At 43.1% G+C, this 15,910-nt stretch overlaps 1 protein-coding gene across 3 annotated transcripts in view; it reads right to left on the bottom strand.

Annotated features, from left to right (window-relative positions):
* The window catches only part of PAPLN (papilin, proteoglycan like sulfated glycoprotein), a 593,424-nt gene that overhangs the window by 42,795 nt on the left and 534,719 nt on the right, over nucleotides 1–15,910 (bottom strand). For all 3 annotated transcript variants that reach the window (XM_086937090.1, XM_086937088.1, XM_086937089.1), the window contains 4 exons: nucleotides 15,144–15,249; nucleotides 11,632–12,328; nucleotides 4,568–4,705; nucleotides 2,722–2,849 (listed from right to left, as the gene is read on the bottom strand). In XM_086937090.1, the coding sequence (XP_086793216.1) occupies nucleotides 2,722–2,849; nucleotides 4,568–4,705; nucleotides 11,632–12,328; nucleotides 15,144–15,249 (1,069 nt within the window). The remainder of the gene's footprint in view (nucleotides 1–2,721; nucleotides 2,850–4,567; nucleotides 4,706–11,631; nucleotides 12,329–15,143; nucleotides 15,250–15,910) is intronic.

The following is a 15,910-nucleotide window of genomic DNA, read 5'->3' as shown; positions in this document are numbered from 1 at the left end:
TGGGATTTACCTACATCGGGCCCTAAAAGTGTAGGAGTCACACGTCATCCATACTGGTAGGCAGTATAGTTTAGGAGTGCTTGGTGTGGAGAAGGACAAACTCAGAGTGGAAAAAGAAACAGCATAGTTGGGAGTTTTCTTTAATAATAGGAATCCATTTCTACCCAAATTAACCCTTTTTGCAACATTAATCAATGTTCTATACTTAGCAGAGTGTATGCACTTCTATGATGAAAGTTAATACCTCCCTCTTCTATATTAGGACTTTAAGTTATAAATTGAAAGTAACAAAAGGATGGCTCTTTTAAAAGCAGTAACCTGCTGATCTATTTACATTAAATGCACTCTGTAATCTACTTGGTACACTTCCTTTGCAGTAGGCATATTAACCCTCTGTACTACCTTCACATAAGTCAAAAACCTCAACTACACAAAACTATGATCTCTGGCCAGGAAGAACATTAATCACAGGATTTATCTTGCATTTCTTTGAGGACCCGTAATTGCAGGAGGAAAGGAACGGGCAGAAGGTGCTTTTAAAATCATAATTAAGTTGGCACCGGTCGTACCGCCCTAGAGCAGGCCCTGGCAGGGGGCCAAGGAGGGGCGCTCCAGAGGGGGGCAAGCACCCCTCCTTGCCCATGGAGCCTTGCAATGCAATTGCAATGCTCATGCTTCCTACCAGGCCCCATCTTGAAAACAAAATTTGACTTTGAGGTCAGTTGTTTTTACCTTTGACTTTGTGGTGGGGTTTTGACATTTTGGGCAGATTCCCAGGTATTTTCTCATAGGCGATCTCAAGACAAAAGGCTGAAATATCAAATCGTAATGGATAATTTGTAACTTTCTCTCTGGCACATAAGCTCCTGGAGAAACCCTACCAGTAATAAACGAATGTGAGATGAAAACTTCCAATTGAGTTTTGACTATTTGTGATTGCTTACAGACTGCACTATTTTGGGGTCCATCTCGACCCCAGAGCCTGCAAGTATATTGTTCTTTTTTCAGATTATTTTAGTCATTTTAACTGCCCTACATTTTCTATATGGAAATGAAGACCAGTGGGTTCATTTTGCACGACTATAGCTAAAGTTCACCACCATATTGACACAATTATTTCTTCAAATTGTGCCCCGTCTCCAGGACGTTAACAATTAGGTGAAAAAAGTCATCTGGGACAATGGTTGACTCAGACAATCTAGACAGGAGAAAATCCGGTGCAGGAGAGCCATTCTCACTCCATGTACATCAACAACAGTGCAATCAAATGTGTTTTACCAGTCGAAGGGCTGTGAACAGCCCCCTAGCCACGAAAACCACCATTCATGCACACTGAATAGACTCTGGCATGAGAGTGGTGAGCAGATGTGTCAGCCACCAATTAGTGATGGCTGCCCTACTACTGCCCACCTCTAAATGTCTGAATATAATGTCTTGTACCACCTTCTGGAGTAGGCTTTGGTGGTGTGACCCAGCTACACTTGTAGGGTCAGGTGTAGAAAGAGAGAAATTTGGAGGGATAGGTACAAGAAAATGTTGGAGCGTGGTGTAATGCCATATTTGGGAACACTGCGCTCCAACATTTTTAAAACTCAAGGATGCGCCGTATTTATATAAATATGGTATTTTTCCTACCTCTGGAGCTAAAAAAAAGCTGCCTAGAGCCAGGGTGCGCGTTTTGCATGGGCGATTATTGATGTACAAGAAGGGACACCTTCCTGCACATAAACAATCTTTAAATGTGATTTGTTGTTTTGTCTGCTGCAGAATGCATCACACATAGAAAGAGCAAAATACGAGGAGAAATTAATAATTTTTTGTCATATCGCCATCCTAAGACCTTAGTTTTTGGCGCTGCCCCAGCCTTGTAAAAATGTGGCAGCATCAAGAAAACAATGGGTGTTGCGGTGGAACGCCCACTGCAACCTCCATTGCACGCCCCTTTGCCGCAGTGGACTGCTGTGGTAAGAGGCATATTTACAAGGTGCCTATTGCCACCTTGTAAACATGGGGTAGAGAGAAATGCCAACGGAGCGTCAGAAAATGTGATGCTCCGTTGGCGTTAGTGGCTAGCGAATATGCTCCTAGGTGATCCAGTTGGAGTGCAATATTACCTGAGACATTGGAAAACGAGTGCATAATTTGAGCACCCACCATAGATGTGCCCAATATCTACTGTCTTCCTCAGCACCCTGATAAAAATCCCAGCAATGTCACAAATGATTGGAAGGTTCTCATTTATGCAGCAAAAAAACAGTATTCACTCGCTCCTGCCAATCGAATATGCATGTATGTATATCTTTATTTGTATGATTAATAAAAACTAGTGAACACCAATTCTCTCATTCTGCACACTAAAAACATTAAATGGGTAACTTGCATAAAAAAGAGCTAACATGTTAAAACATACATATTTTAAAATATTACTATCACAACATGCAAAACTGAGCACACGTGGCTTACATGAAAAAAGCATGCATGGTGAGTGTAAAGTGCTGTTTCGACTTTTCACAGTGCTAATTAAAAGTGCATATCATGGGCCACAATTACTAGAATCTGTGTTTTCCTTCTTTGGGACAGCGAGAAGGACGTTATTAGTGTTGAGCGGCATCTTTTCGGGTGATAGGAAGTTTATTGAATTTGAAGAGGGCTCTATAAAGAGAAACAAAAGCAGTGAGTGACCTGTAAAAAAAAGTACAAAGTCCTGTTAAGAGGACCTACCATGAACTCTTAGATGGACATGATGACTCTCCTCTTGTTGCCCATTGGACACCGTGCAAGTGTAGCTCCCAGAATCCTCCACGCTGACTTGAGTGATGACCAAGGAGTTGTCGGAGTGGTAGCTGTGCCTGTCGTGAGTCACATGGAAACATTGTAAGGCACAATGAACCTTGTATTATTTTTCAGCAACCCAAAACCAGCACAGGCCTCCAGGCGCATCATCTACTTGAACAAATCCAGCATGGCACAAAACTACCCCCACACTTAAGGACAAGGCCATTATTTCATTCTCAGACAGCCAAGGGCCTTCTCCACATTTATTCTGCCCAGGTATTACATTCAAAAGTATAGCCAAGGATTCAGTTTCAGCAGGATAGCATGGGGTAAAAATGTGGCAAAACTTGCCAACGACCATGGGCATGCAATAAGTTACCATTGTCAGTCAGTCAAATTCACTTTATTCGGAAAATTAAAACCATAAAAGTAAACTACAAAAATACATTACAATTTTTTTTACAAAAAATATTAAATAAACATAATCATCACGATTTATCAAAAATGACATAATTAAATTATTAATATACAGAATAAAAAGGGGGAAATTTCATACAAGTTACCATTGAAAATGGGGGGAGGATATCAGAAAGATTTTCTGTGACCATTCTAAGCCTGATGCACAGTGAATCAGTAGACCCAGTTGGGCTCTGCCAAACCCTACCTACTAGATGCATGACTCTGATATGGAATCTCTGAATTCCATGATAGGCCAGTCCACTCCTTTCAGTGTCTTACCAACTTGCTACCCTGGAGCTGGCAATTAGCAGTCACAATACAAAAGCGGGCCCCATTGGACTGCCTGTGCATGGCTTCTGCACTACTGACATGACTGTGGTGCTGTGTGGCATAGAGAATGGTAAGCAAGGTAAGCAAGGACAGTTCATGGCAGCGGTTGACAGACGTGTTGCTTTTCTGGTTTACATGTCAAAGAAACACGATTTGCAATGTCTCTCTCTCTTTCTGTTTCTCTAGCTCTTTACATCGCTGTGGCTCTCATGTCTCGCTCTTATGTTTTAGGATAGAGAAATGGGCCCCTTTCAAGCTATGGTAGAGAAGCACGCACAGTGATGACTCAGGCCATATACTAAAACATAATACAGAGACAATTTATCAGTTCTTGTGCCTATAGTTTTGCTAATTTTTGAACCTTCTAAATTGGATTTGAATCAAACTTCTAAATGAGGCGTGTCCATTGTGACAGTGGGACAAGCGAAGGCGAATTGAAAGGATGTCACTGAAAGAGTTAGAATATGCCTGGAAAGAGGTGTTTGCTACCAGTGACCACATTACTGTTAAAACAGAGGTACTGAGCAAACATCCTTCCTTGACATGGGCTCATGGTGGCACATTTCTAACGCTTATCCGGTGTTATGGTAACCCAGCTGTAGTCATTGGTTGTAGTGTTTGCCATGTACTCTCTTGTGATACGCTGTGTGGGTGAAGCCTACTCCATGAAAGGAAGTAGGTGGAGCAAAGTTTGTTTAAAAAAAAGAAGATGGAACTAAAGGAAAGACTACCTCTTATGTTTCTCTGTGAATCTCCTTTTCTCAGACTATATCAAAGTATGATAATAAGATGAATCTGATGTTGCCAAATCCATAGCACATCAAAAAGATCTACTCTCTAACAAGCTGACTAATCTTGCATGATTTGTGGCTAGTACAGAAAACCACAGGAAACTCTACCTATTTGTAATTTAGCATAATATTGAAAAGGACTTGTGTTTGCCCAATGTTGCTAGTTAGAGCCAAAATGTGTCTACAGTTAATTCATTTGAGTTAGGGTGTACCTGTTCGAAGAAACTGGCCTTCCATCCTTTGACCACTCAACTTTGGTGATTGGAAAGTCACTGACTCTGCACAGCAGGCGGATGCTCTGTCCCAGGTCTGCTTCCAGCAAGGAGGTTTCCTGTTTGTCCACCACAGGTCTGGGTAGAGAAAGAAAGATAGGAAAAGTTTGCAAATACACTTACATACAGAATGAGCCCTCACAATACCCTGCATTTGCAAATATAGTCCAACCACAAAAACCCAAAACTGAGGTTAGGGTAAATAGAGGAGTTTTGGGAGGAGCGTGAAGCAGCGGTGTTAATAGTTCGTGCACAATTTGCTTTGAACCTTAGTACTAAATGTTGCTATGTTGAGATCTTAAAACGACCCTTGACCTCTCTCACCATTAGACCTTGTTAGGCTTCTTCAGTGAGGTATAGCTGGTATACTATTGGTCTGGGTCCCTTCTACAGGGGGCCTTGCCTGGCAGCTTGGTCAGACTGTTGCCATGTAGAGCAGGGTCGGTATTGATGTGCATAAGGTGGGCTTTAGTCTATAGTGGCAAGGTGGGTACAAAGGATGAACAGAAATGCGGCCCGAGTGATTGCCAGTGGCAGAGATTAATTCAAGAATTCCATCCATCACTTTGGTGTTGTTGCAGTCATCGTCTCCAGTCCTGGTGCTGTAACAAGGCTGCCTTGCACAATGCACAGTCTAGCACCACAGTACAGAGGTGAGTGTGCTCTGATTAGGAATAGGATTTGTAAGGAAAGCGTATCCTTTCCAGTGAAAATCCCTGTGCCTAAATAAAATCAGTAGGATCTCACGTATTGAGTGTATACTGTGCAAGTCAGCACACATGTAGCCCCCAATTTACTACATTTCCACTCAATGCAGTACAGTAAGCATATCTACTGTTCAGCTTTGACCAAGGGGGACAAACACAGTACAGAGCTATATCTATTAAGATTGGCATGCCACTGGTGTCGTCCTTTGCCATGGCGCTCTAACAAAACATCTTTTAGCAACACACAGTCTTGCACTATGATGCATAGGTGAGTGTGTTCTGTCTAGCATAGGGTTTGTACTAAAAACATAGGGCCCGATTCACAGAATGAACTTAAGACTCAATCCTAAACTTACCATTATTTTGGTATTCACAGAATGCACTTCCTACCTTTGGTATTCACAGAAGTTAGGATTTTGTCTTAAGTTTGTCTTAAGACAAATTTAAGACAGACTTAAGACAAACTTAAGACAGACTCAAGTTAGGATTTTGTCTTAAGTCTGTCTTAAGTATGTCTTAAGTCTGTCTTAAGTCTGTCTTAAGTTTGTCTTAAGTCTGTCTTAAGTTTGTCTTAAGACAAACTTAAGACAAAATCCTAACTTCTGTGAATGCCAAAAGTAGTAAGTGCATTCTGTGAATACCAAAATAGTAGTAAGTTTAGGATTGAGTCTTAAGTTCATTCTGTGAATCGGGCCCCGAATCCTTCCATACCAATTCCCATGTCAAGGTAAACTCGGCGGGATCCCACGCGTTGGCACTCAGATTTATCAAAGGATTGTGTTGCTCCTCCATCACGCAGGACGACACAAGGGCAACACAATCCTTAAGTCCCTGCGTGGCTTGGTAAATATGGAGTAATGCCAGGCAGTGCAAGTCCTTCCTTGCTCACTCTCCGTCGTGAAGGGTTTACATGGGTGGAGAGTGAGTGTTCCCACGCATCCACCCATGCTTTATGCCACATTCCTAAATTTAGCAAGAATAGTAAACCTAGAAATGCGTCAAAATTGTACGCCTTCCTGATAGAGGCACAACGAGAAAAAATATCTTTATTTCTCCTCGTTGTTTCCTCTTTCTAAGGGCGCTGCATTTTGGAGCACACACAGAAAGAGGAAAACACATCTGAGGATTGTTTTGGTACAGGAAGGTGTCCCTTCCTGCATAAAAAAAATCCTGATTGCAACTCAGGCACTCTTGCACCATGGAACAAGGGTGCATGCAGTGGTGCCAATCAGCACATAGTGTGCCCGCGCAGTTAGAGGGCAGGAGTGAGCTGTACGTTAATAGATATGGCGTATTCCTGCCCTCTCCATTTGATGCAGAGCAGCAAGTTTTATTGCTGCCTTGCGCTGCACCAAATAATGATAAATCTGGATATGTGCCGGGCACTGCAGCACACACGCAATGCAGCTATTTCTAGGGCATATCAATGCATTCCCCCTTTTTGTATATCTGCTTCAAGTGACAGTATTTGATGCAAAGCCAGAACTAGCTATATTAGGAGATGGGGCTTTGTGTCAAAACCTATGGGTATTTGCGATAATACACCCCTGTAGTGCCTCCTAGATACAAAGCGGTACAAAACATTTTTTGCACTGAAAAAAGGGCACTTATCAGCACAAAACACCATTTCACCCCCTCCCACCACTTGGCCTCAGCCCCCCTAAACCCACCTCGAGTGACCTCAACACGCAATCTCTGACGCCCATCCACCTCCCCAATCCCACATGCAATAAAACACTGACACTCCTACACGACCCCCAGCACCACGACATTGCCAAACACAACAAAAACTACGCCAAGAGTGCCTTCCTCAATCTGAAGCTACTCAACAAAATTAAACCATTTATCCCTACCAAAGATCTCAAATAAGCCACCCAAGTACTGGTACTATCCAGACTTGACTATGGAAATGCAACCCTCACTGGTACAACAAAATCCCACCTAGCTCCCCTCAAAACTACACTCAATGCAGCAGCCAGCATGGTCTCTGGAATTAAGAAATACGATCACATTTCACCAGCACTCAGAGAACTAAAGTGGCTCCCAGTCAAACTGCGCGCCAGCTTCAGAACTGCCTGCCTCACGCACAAAGCCCTACACACAGGAAAACCCGACTACCTGGCTGCGAAACTCAAGAGGGCTGGTCAGACTAGAAACCTCAGGAGCTCAAATACCCTACTTCTCATCCCTATGAAAACACGCAAACAAAAAACCGCTGCACAATCCTTCACCGGAAGCGCGCCCACAATCTGGAACTCAATCCCAGCAGATATCAGAACTATTGCGTCTTTCACAAAATTCAAAAGACACCTAAAAGCCCTCTTCCTCAACCGCTCCCTCCCGAAGGGATAACCGCCGCCTCAACGCAATCTCTACTCGTCGTTGCTCCCTGACATTATACCACAAGGATCTACCTTCTACCTGCTCCTTGACCACCTCCTGATCCTACCACCCAAGGGTTCATCCCAAGACAAAGTGCACTAATCGAGGTTATCTCAGGTCACATGTACTACCTCAATACTTCCCAGCACACTTGGACTTCCGGACCAATATATATAACAAGATAACAGGCTCTATTATATGACTCTTGCGAAAAACTGCTGTAAAGTGCTCCGATGCCCCCGGGTCCGGCCAGCGGTATATAAAACTCCTTAAAATAAAAATAATAAATACATTTGTGCTGAATAGTAAATACCATGTGCCACTTTGCCACAGTGGGCTGCACCACCATAACCTTAAATATTTGTGCCCAAAGCAGACAGTGCGCTGCAAGTATGGTTAAAGTACACTGCATCACTGAGAAGACTGGCCGACCCTGACCAAGCCACTGTCCCTTTTCCTTGAGTGTTGTCGGAGCTGCACCATCACCCTGAGAAAAACATTTGGTGGCCGAAGACCTCTGACCCAACCTAACTCACTGTTCACCTGGGAGAGGGCCAACAAATATTGATAGACTACCACCAAGACTGTAGACTGCCCACCAGCCAGTCCACCAGGTAGTGGCCTCTGCAGCTACTGTTTCCATAAATGGGAATAGAGTTCTCATGCCCTTGCACCCCTGCATCTTCCCCAGAGGAGTTAGGAAGGATTAGAGATGTGCTGCAGACCACGACCAGCGGGTGAAGGTGGAAAGGATTTGCGTTGGTGAGCTTCACATTCTGTAAATCCAGCAGTTTTTCACGTAGCCAAGACCATCTAGTATTCCATCATTTCTTCAGATCCCCAGTGTCCTGTTCAGTCTCAGCTAGAGCATTCACTTTTTAGGTCTGGCTTGACAGAGTAGCTATTTACAATACCTAATGTTATTAATTCCTTGTGATGTGCCAAATTCCACCCGTTCCCGGGACTCTGCGGAATCTCGCAGAGTTTTTATTTAACTCCAAAGAATTTCGTGGAGTGAAACTCCGCCAGTTCAGCCCACCCCTAGTTTTAGCTCATGAAAGCCACACCTATTTGCTTCACCTTAGCTTATAGAGACATGACATGTCATATGCTTAACAGATAGTGGTGAACGGCACAATCATATGTCAAACACATCGAACCCATAACTGTTTACTCCAATCACAATCATCTCTGGTTCCTAAACAGTGACTTTTGCATGCATTTCTGAAATTTTCTTGGCAACCTTGTATATGAGGTAAGGTTTGTGAAGGAAATCGGCCACTTACTGCATGGAAACACCCACATGTCAATAACAGTGGAATGACACACTGCATTTTTTTCCGCTTCATTCTCGCAAATGTGAACTGGTGTAGTGCTAGAGGCCTTTGACTATCATTATTTTAAATGACTTTAGTGTGTTATATTATCCTAGCCTGAATGTACGATGTCCTGTATATGCCTTGTTTCTCTTTTGGGTTTCTTTCTTGTAATATTGCAGTCTTTCAGTGGAAGCTCTCACGGAGTAGAACAGCTTTGCGAAGAACAGAACGTGTGGGATGTGCATTTGAAAGTATGAGAGAGAGAGAGAGAGAGAGAGGTGTGGAATGTACTTTTTGGTCCCGAAGTGCCGTGCTCTGTGTTGTACATTGAGATATGAAGTATGTGATGCTATAAGCAGTGGTGCACAAATGTGCATTGTGTTGTAAATTGATAAGTATTATGATGTTCTTACTATTGGCTTTGACATGGCCTCATGTCATCCTGAACTCTGACTCTGCCTGGCTTGAGCTTCATCTGTGTGCACAGCCACGCTTGCAAGTTGTTTGGGTTAATCACGTTCAAGGATTGTTTTTGTGAGAGATTGTTTAATGTACCCTGGAAGGCTTTCGCGAGCTTTGTCAAGATAATGGCTGGAACATGCGAGAATGTAGAGGGAACATGGGAACTCCTTCCTGCCATGGAATGCTTGCTTGGAAGCTGGCCAGTCCTAGTAAGATTCCTTTGGCGCAGGGACTAACCCTCTCAAACCTTCTAGTGTGTGTTTTGAGATTATAAAGCTGAGGGTTGTTGACTTAGAAACCAGGCTTTTGGAATCCGAATGGGGACGGACGCGTCTACTTCGGTACAGCGGAACCCTGGTTGCTGAGGCTCTTATCCCCGGCTGTTACTGGCCCCGTTCAGGAGTGAGCTAAGATGCAATGTTTGCACCAGGTGAAGTGTTGAGTTTTGATTATTGCCATTGTGATGTGTGGCCAGTGGCTTTGATCATTTGAGGTGTTTTCTTTGTGATGTGTGAATGAGTGAGGTGCACATCCAAAGTAATCATTTGATGTATCTAGTGCATATATATATATCTTTCTAATCTCTTGCAGGGCGTCCAGCATATTATATTTTCTTGAGAGTTATCTGATATTATTTGCTGCTTGTTTATTCATGGTATTATTCATGCATTTAACTGTTGCATTTACCAAGTGTGTTAATATTGCTTGCATATAGATATTTACATATCTATGTGTATTTGAATGTTGTACATTTGGCATCTGTGAAAACCTTTCTGTTAGAGAGCATTGGGTAAAGTAAAACCCGAAGCCTTAGTCTAAAAAGAGAGTCTTTGCATTTTGTAAAATAAAACCCTTTTCTGAAGGTGTTTGTTTTGTGTTATGTCTCCTGCTTCGCCATGTGTGTTTTGAGCCACCTTGTGGGAGATTCTGTATTATCTGAAAGTCGAAGCAAGACAACAGGGTAGCAAAATTTAACAAAATGGTGCAGCGCGGCGCTGCAAGCAATTTAGCAGCTCCGATCTGCTTCATTTACAGAATGCAGGGATGAGCTGTATTGACAAGAATAAGGCACACCCCTGTGTTTTCCCTTTCGCCAGTGCTAAAAAAAGCTGCCTAGCTCCAGTGCAGGCACCATTGCACCATAATGCAAGGGTGTCTGTGTTGCAGGGATGATTGTGTTTGTGCAGGAAGGGAAACCTCCCTGCACAAAACAATCATTAATGATGTTTTGCTCCTTCAATGTGCGCTGCAGAATGTGCCACTCTAAGGTCTACTTAATAAAGGAGTTAGTTTCTGGCGCTGCCTCAGATTAATACATCCTTTTAAATCTAGGACAGTGTCAAAAAGCCATTGGTGTTGCGTGGGTTCGCCTACAACACCAACTGCTCTCCCTTTTGCCACAGAAAACAGCGGCGAGAAAGCTCATATTTGCAAAGGCACATTTAAGCCACACAAAGTGGCTTAGCGCCGCCTTGTAAATATGGAGCAGTGCATTGCGCCACCAGAGCGTCGGAAAAAGTGATGCTCCAGTGCCCTTGTAAATATGCCCTCAAGTGTCCAACCTGATGAACGTAAGGAAAAGCTAAAAACAAGGCTGTTTAATTCATAAACAGCGTTGATCAGGGCTGACCGTTGGCTGACCAGCCTTTTCGCCTGCACTTCTCTTTGCTTCCCTGTGTCTGTCAGTATGCGATTTTTAATAGTCGATATTATCCTTTGTTATGTCTTCTACAGCAGCATGAAACCTATGTATATGTGCACCCTATAAATAGAATTTACCCTAACATAACCTAAACTAAATTTAAAAAGTACTGAGAAACACAACCACCGTGTGTCATTTGCCGTTTTTGGATATTTTCCCAAGTGTACATATCTAAGTATAAAAACTGGGAAGTAGATAAAGAGCATCCTGCTTGGTCTATCCCAAGACATCCATGACAACCCCAATTTATACTCTGGGGAACATGTGTATACTGCCTTAACTTTATCCATAGTGAGGGTGCTGAAGATTTGCAGAAGCCCAAATGAATCTGTACTACAGGAGCCTCCAACTTGCCTGTTTAGCAAAAGCGTGGATTACAAAAAGGGCACAGGGTTGGGCACTAAGCACGATTAAGAGATGTAAACACCTTACCTGTAAACAGAAGGCTGATGAGGAGCCGCACCTTCGTGGAGTCTCCCCCCTTCTGCTTGTGTGACCATTTCTTCTTCTGAAGGATTCATGTGCGGCTTTCCTTCGCGATGGCGGTGGCGGCCAGTGATGACTTTCCACCTTCCCATTTGGTCAGAAGTGCCCACCTCTCCTGGCCCAGGCTGCCTTCCTCCATTGGCTATCCTAGTGTCTGCGATAGCTTGGTCATTATCCCCAGACTGAGGTTTTTTGCCATCAAAGAGCCTTGCTTCTCCACTGGTTGAGTGGTGGGACTCACTCCTCCCACCTTGGCTGCCGTCCACATAAATGATCCTCCTTGACTCGTCTCTCTCATGGTGGCGTGCTGTGTCTTGACTGCCTGACTCGACCTCAGCCCTGTGTTCTGTGTGGTGGTGGTGGTGGTGGGAGGCGTGATGTCCTCGGTGTCTTCCCCCTTGCTCTTGTGAAGTCAGCTCCGCTCTCACCTGTTCTTTGTCATAGGTGTGCTGCACACTCATTCCGGCAGCGCCCCCGCATGCGCTTATGCACTCTTCCTCAGAAGCAAAGTTGTTCTTGTTGCCATGGCATCCACCGTACCAGAATCGGTTGCATTTCCCAACATCGGGCACAAAATACCACCGTGTGATCCAATCTGCACAAGGTCCGTGGGCACTTACCAGCAGGCACCTAACAGGATAAGCTGTGGATAAACCAGAAAGGGCAGGTGGGTTAGGTACAACATTGAATTATGGAGCAGATAAACCAGCGAAGTAACCGGGCTTCAACCTACACTACATCAATCGACAACCCTCTCTTGGGACTGTCCTTGTAGACCTTTATGCAACAATGTCCACCTTTGTTATGAGCACCTGGGACACAGATGATCATTGCAATATGTGATGTTCATAAGTACTCTAAAAGTTGTCAGTGTTCTGAAGATGAACAATGTCCCGCTAGCCTGCTACCACCTTCCTTCCTGTGTGGCACCTCTCCCTTGGCTCTATCGCCCCTCACTTTGAACATATTTGACAGGGGAGAAGAGAAGGCTAGATGGGTGGAGCGTCCCTCTTGTTGGGATGCAGGTAAGAATAGGCACAGCATTAGTGCACGTTCCGCTCCTGGTCCCAGAAACAAGCGACTGATGGAGAACTAACAGGAACATGTCTCAACCACAGCCCAAATTATGGTATTAAACATTTTCTAGAGAAGGTAGGTTGAGAGGGACAGTGTTACAGATGAAATGAAACGTAACATAACACTGTCCCATTAATGTCATCTTCAAACCTCATAAAAGCATTTAAGGGTTTGGAGTTAAAAAGTCCTACGAAAGTTCATTGTATAAAAAAGTTGAGGTAAAAAAGTAGTGTGCTTAGGCGCGGTTAAATGTGATGTGTGTGGTAACTCATATCACAGTTAAGTGTTTTTGGCAGCTAACAGCACCCTCCCACAGTTTCCCAATGATAACCTGCAGTAGATTAAGCGTTTTAGGGTGAAAAATGGCTTATAATTATTGGGACATCTAGATTTTTGGTGCATTAAGTACCAAAAACTCACTTTATTCCCCTTTTTAGGGGACAACCCCCAAATCGCCAGTTATTTTTCTGGCCTGATAAATCTTGACCCAGGGGATTCGGACTTTGTTTAGTTCAAAAAACATTTGTCTAAACACTGGGCTACTCAGAATATAGGACATAATGGTAATAATTTCAAATAAATTGTGTTCGGCATATCAAAATTATTTTGTCCATTGTTTTAAAGGGCCATGCTGTGGTGCCTATTGGTAAAGATTGTAGGGATGCTGGACTACACACTGCATCTCTGCACCGAATGCAGTTTTTAAGCACTTATTGTCAAGAGTTGGTGTATGGATTTCAGTTACAGTAAGGGAAAGGGTTAACTTTAGGATAAGGGCGTGGGTTAGTGGAAGATTTAGGGTTTGGGTAAGGCTAGTGCAAGGGATGGGTTATGGGGTTAGGCTACAGGATAGGTATCTTGTGAAGCATTTTGTTATGGTTAGGATTGGATCAGGTTTAGTTTAAGGACTAGAGTTAGAGTAATGGCTTGAATCCTGAATGGTTGTAAGAGTTAGGGTAAGAAATGGAGGCAAGAGTACAAAGGGATGGGTTAGTGGAAGGGGTTAGGGCTGGAATAAGCATAGTGTAAGACAAGGCGATGGGGTTAGGACAAAGGAACGAGACTGTGTTTAAGTATACGTTATGGTTAGGGCTAAATTAGGTTTAGCCTTAATTCTACAGTTAGAGAAATATTAAGAGTATGGAGCGGTGTAAGAGTTAGGGTACAGGGTTGGGTTAGGGATGGAGTTAGGATTAGGGCATGTATGGGATGGGTTAGTGGAAAGGTTAGGGTAGGGTAAAATAGAGCAAGGGATGGGGATGAGATTAGGGTATGGGACGGAGCTAGTGTGAAATATAGGGTTATGGTTAGGATCCGATTAGATTTAGGACTAGGGTTAACATAACAGTCAGAGTACAGGTAATGTAAGTTCAGGGTTAGGCAAGAGTTGGGTTGGAGCTGGAGTTAGGATTAGGCGAAGGGATGGGTTAGTGTTGTGTGTACTGTTAGGGTTAGTGATAGATTAGGTTTAAGGTGGTGTTGAGGATTAGGATAAAGAATGCTGTAGATGAGGGTTAAGTACGGGGTAGGATTGGGCTAAGGATTAACGCTGTAGGGTTAATGTTGAAGTCACTATTAAGAGTTAGGTTAAATATTAAATTGCAACAAAAGTGTGGAGGTGGTAAAATAAAATTTGCATCATTACATTCCTTTCTATTTCACATTGAAATATATGTGAACCATTACTTTTTTCCACACCTTTTCAAAATCACTACATTTTTTATCCTAATTTTGTCAATGAGACTTTGCTTTACATACAATCATGTTATTGCATTCCTTGGGCTGGGGTGTGGTTTATGCAAGACTTCAAATTCCTGATCCCTAGCAGTCTGGCAGTTCAGCAGTCCGTCTCTTGAGATCATGTGAGTTTTAAAGCACATCATTCCATGACACTCCTATCTTAAATGTTTTAAAAAACAAAATCAGCTATTTTTTAGCACTTGACAAAAAGGATCATTTCCTAAACTTCAGGGAAATTGCTGAAGTTCACGTTCTAAATTATATTTTAGCTTCGAGGCTAAACTATCAAGTTAAACGAGCTTGCCAGTGTGACCCTGCTCACAAATCATTAACTACGGGTGGACAGGCACACCTGTACAATTTACACCTAAAAGATAATTTTTGACATCTGAGCTGCTAAACGTCCTTGGCATGTTCATGTGAAAAACAACACTGACTGTCACATCTCTTCTCCTTTGACCCTGTGACCAATTACATAACAGGAGGGTGCATTATGGGATGTCTAGACTATTTACTGAATGATGTCCTCCAAATTGCAGTGGAAGAAGAGCTTTATTTCCAAGGAGAGGGAATTACTTGCAAATTATTCCAAATGGTTTGATGCAAAACTAAAGCAAATTGGCTAAAAATAAGGCACTTACGGTGGCTGGGCTTGTTGCGGCACCCCTCCCCCAGTGGGCCAGAGGCGGGCTGCGCGTTGTCATAGCAACAGCCAAACTTGGATCCCCTGCACTCCTCAGATGGGTTCTGCAAGGGAATGACATGTCAGGGACTTAAAAACAAATATGCGTTATTAAAACATAAGGAAAGATCCAATGTATAAATGGAAAAATGAGGAAAAATCAAGAAAGAAACTTGTGTTGCCTGGTGTTACACAAATACAAGGGTGCAAACACAGCTTCGCCTGCACGCACACTCACACATCATTTGTTAAACATCCTTCATATTGGAGGCGGATGTTGAGAAAACCTGTGTATTCCTATATCAGCTATTCCATTATAATTGTGGAGGAGGAAGACATCAAATTTCGTGTCAAAAATTTGAAAGTCATAACTTTTGGAAGCCTAAATGCTGTCAAATATCAGTGTTTCGATAGAAATTAATTCCAAAACAAAGAAAAATGAAACCCAGTAGACTTATCTGATGCCAGGAGTCCCAATGTTTTGAGTATTTTGTTGCCACTGGATACAGTTTTTGGGCATCATGCCAGCCTACTTGGACCTAATGTGTTGTATTGTACACAAAGAATGCGTTGCACACCCTTGGAGAATTTGTGACAGCGGTAGGGTCTGCATCAAGTTCCTGTGCGCCCTTTGTATTGTGTGGTTGCAAGGGTATGGTACCACACCATAGGAGTGTTTCTGACAGGGCTGCTGTTTGCATCAAATACCTGTGCGCCCTTCGTAGA

This window comes from Lissotriton vulgaris, chromosome 9 (assembly GCF_964263255.1).
Source record: "Lissotriton vulgaris chromosome 9, aLisVul1.2, whole genome shotgun sequence".
NCBI classification, from domain to species: Eukaryota; Metazoa; Chordata; class Amphibia; order Caudata; family Salamandridae; genus Lissotriton; species Lissotriton vulgaris.
The sequence above is the reverse complement of the archived record's forward strand: the minus strand, read 5'-3'. Positions and strand labels throughout refer to the sequence as shown.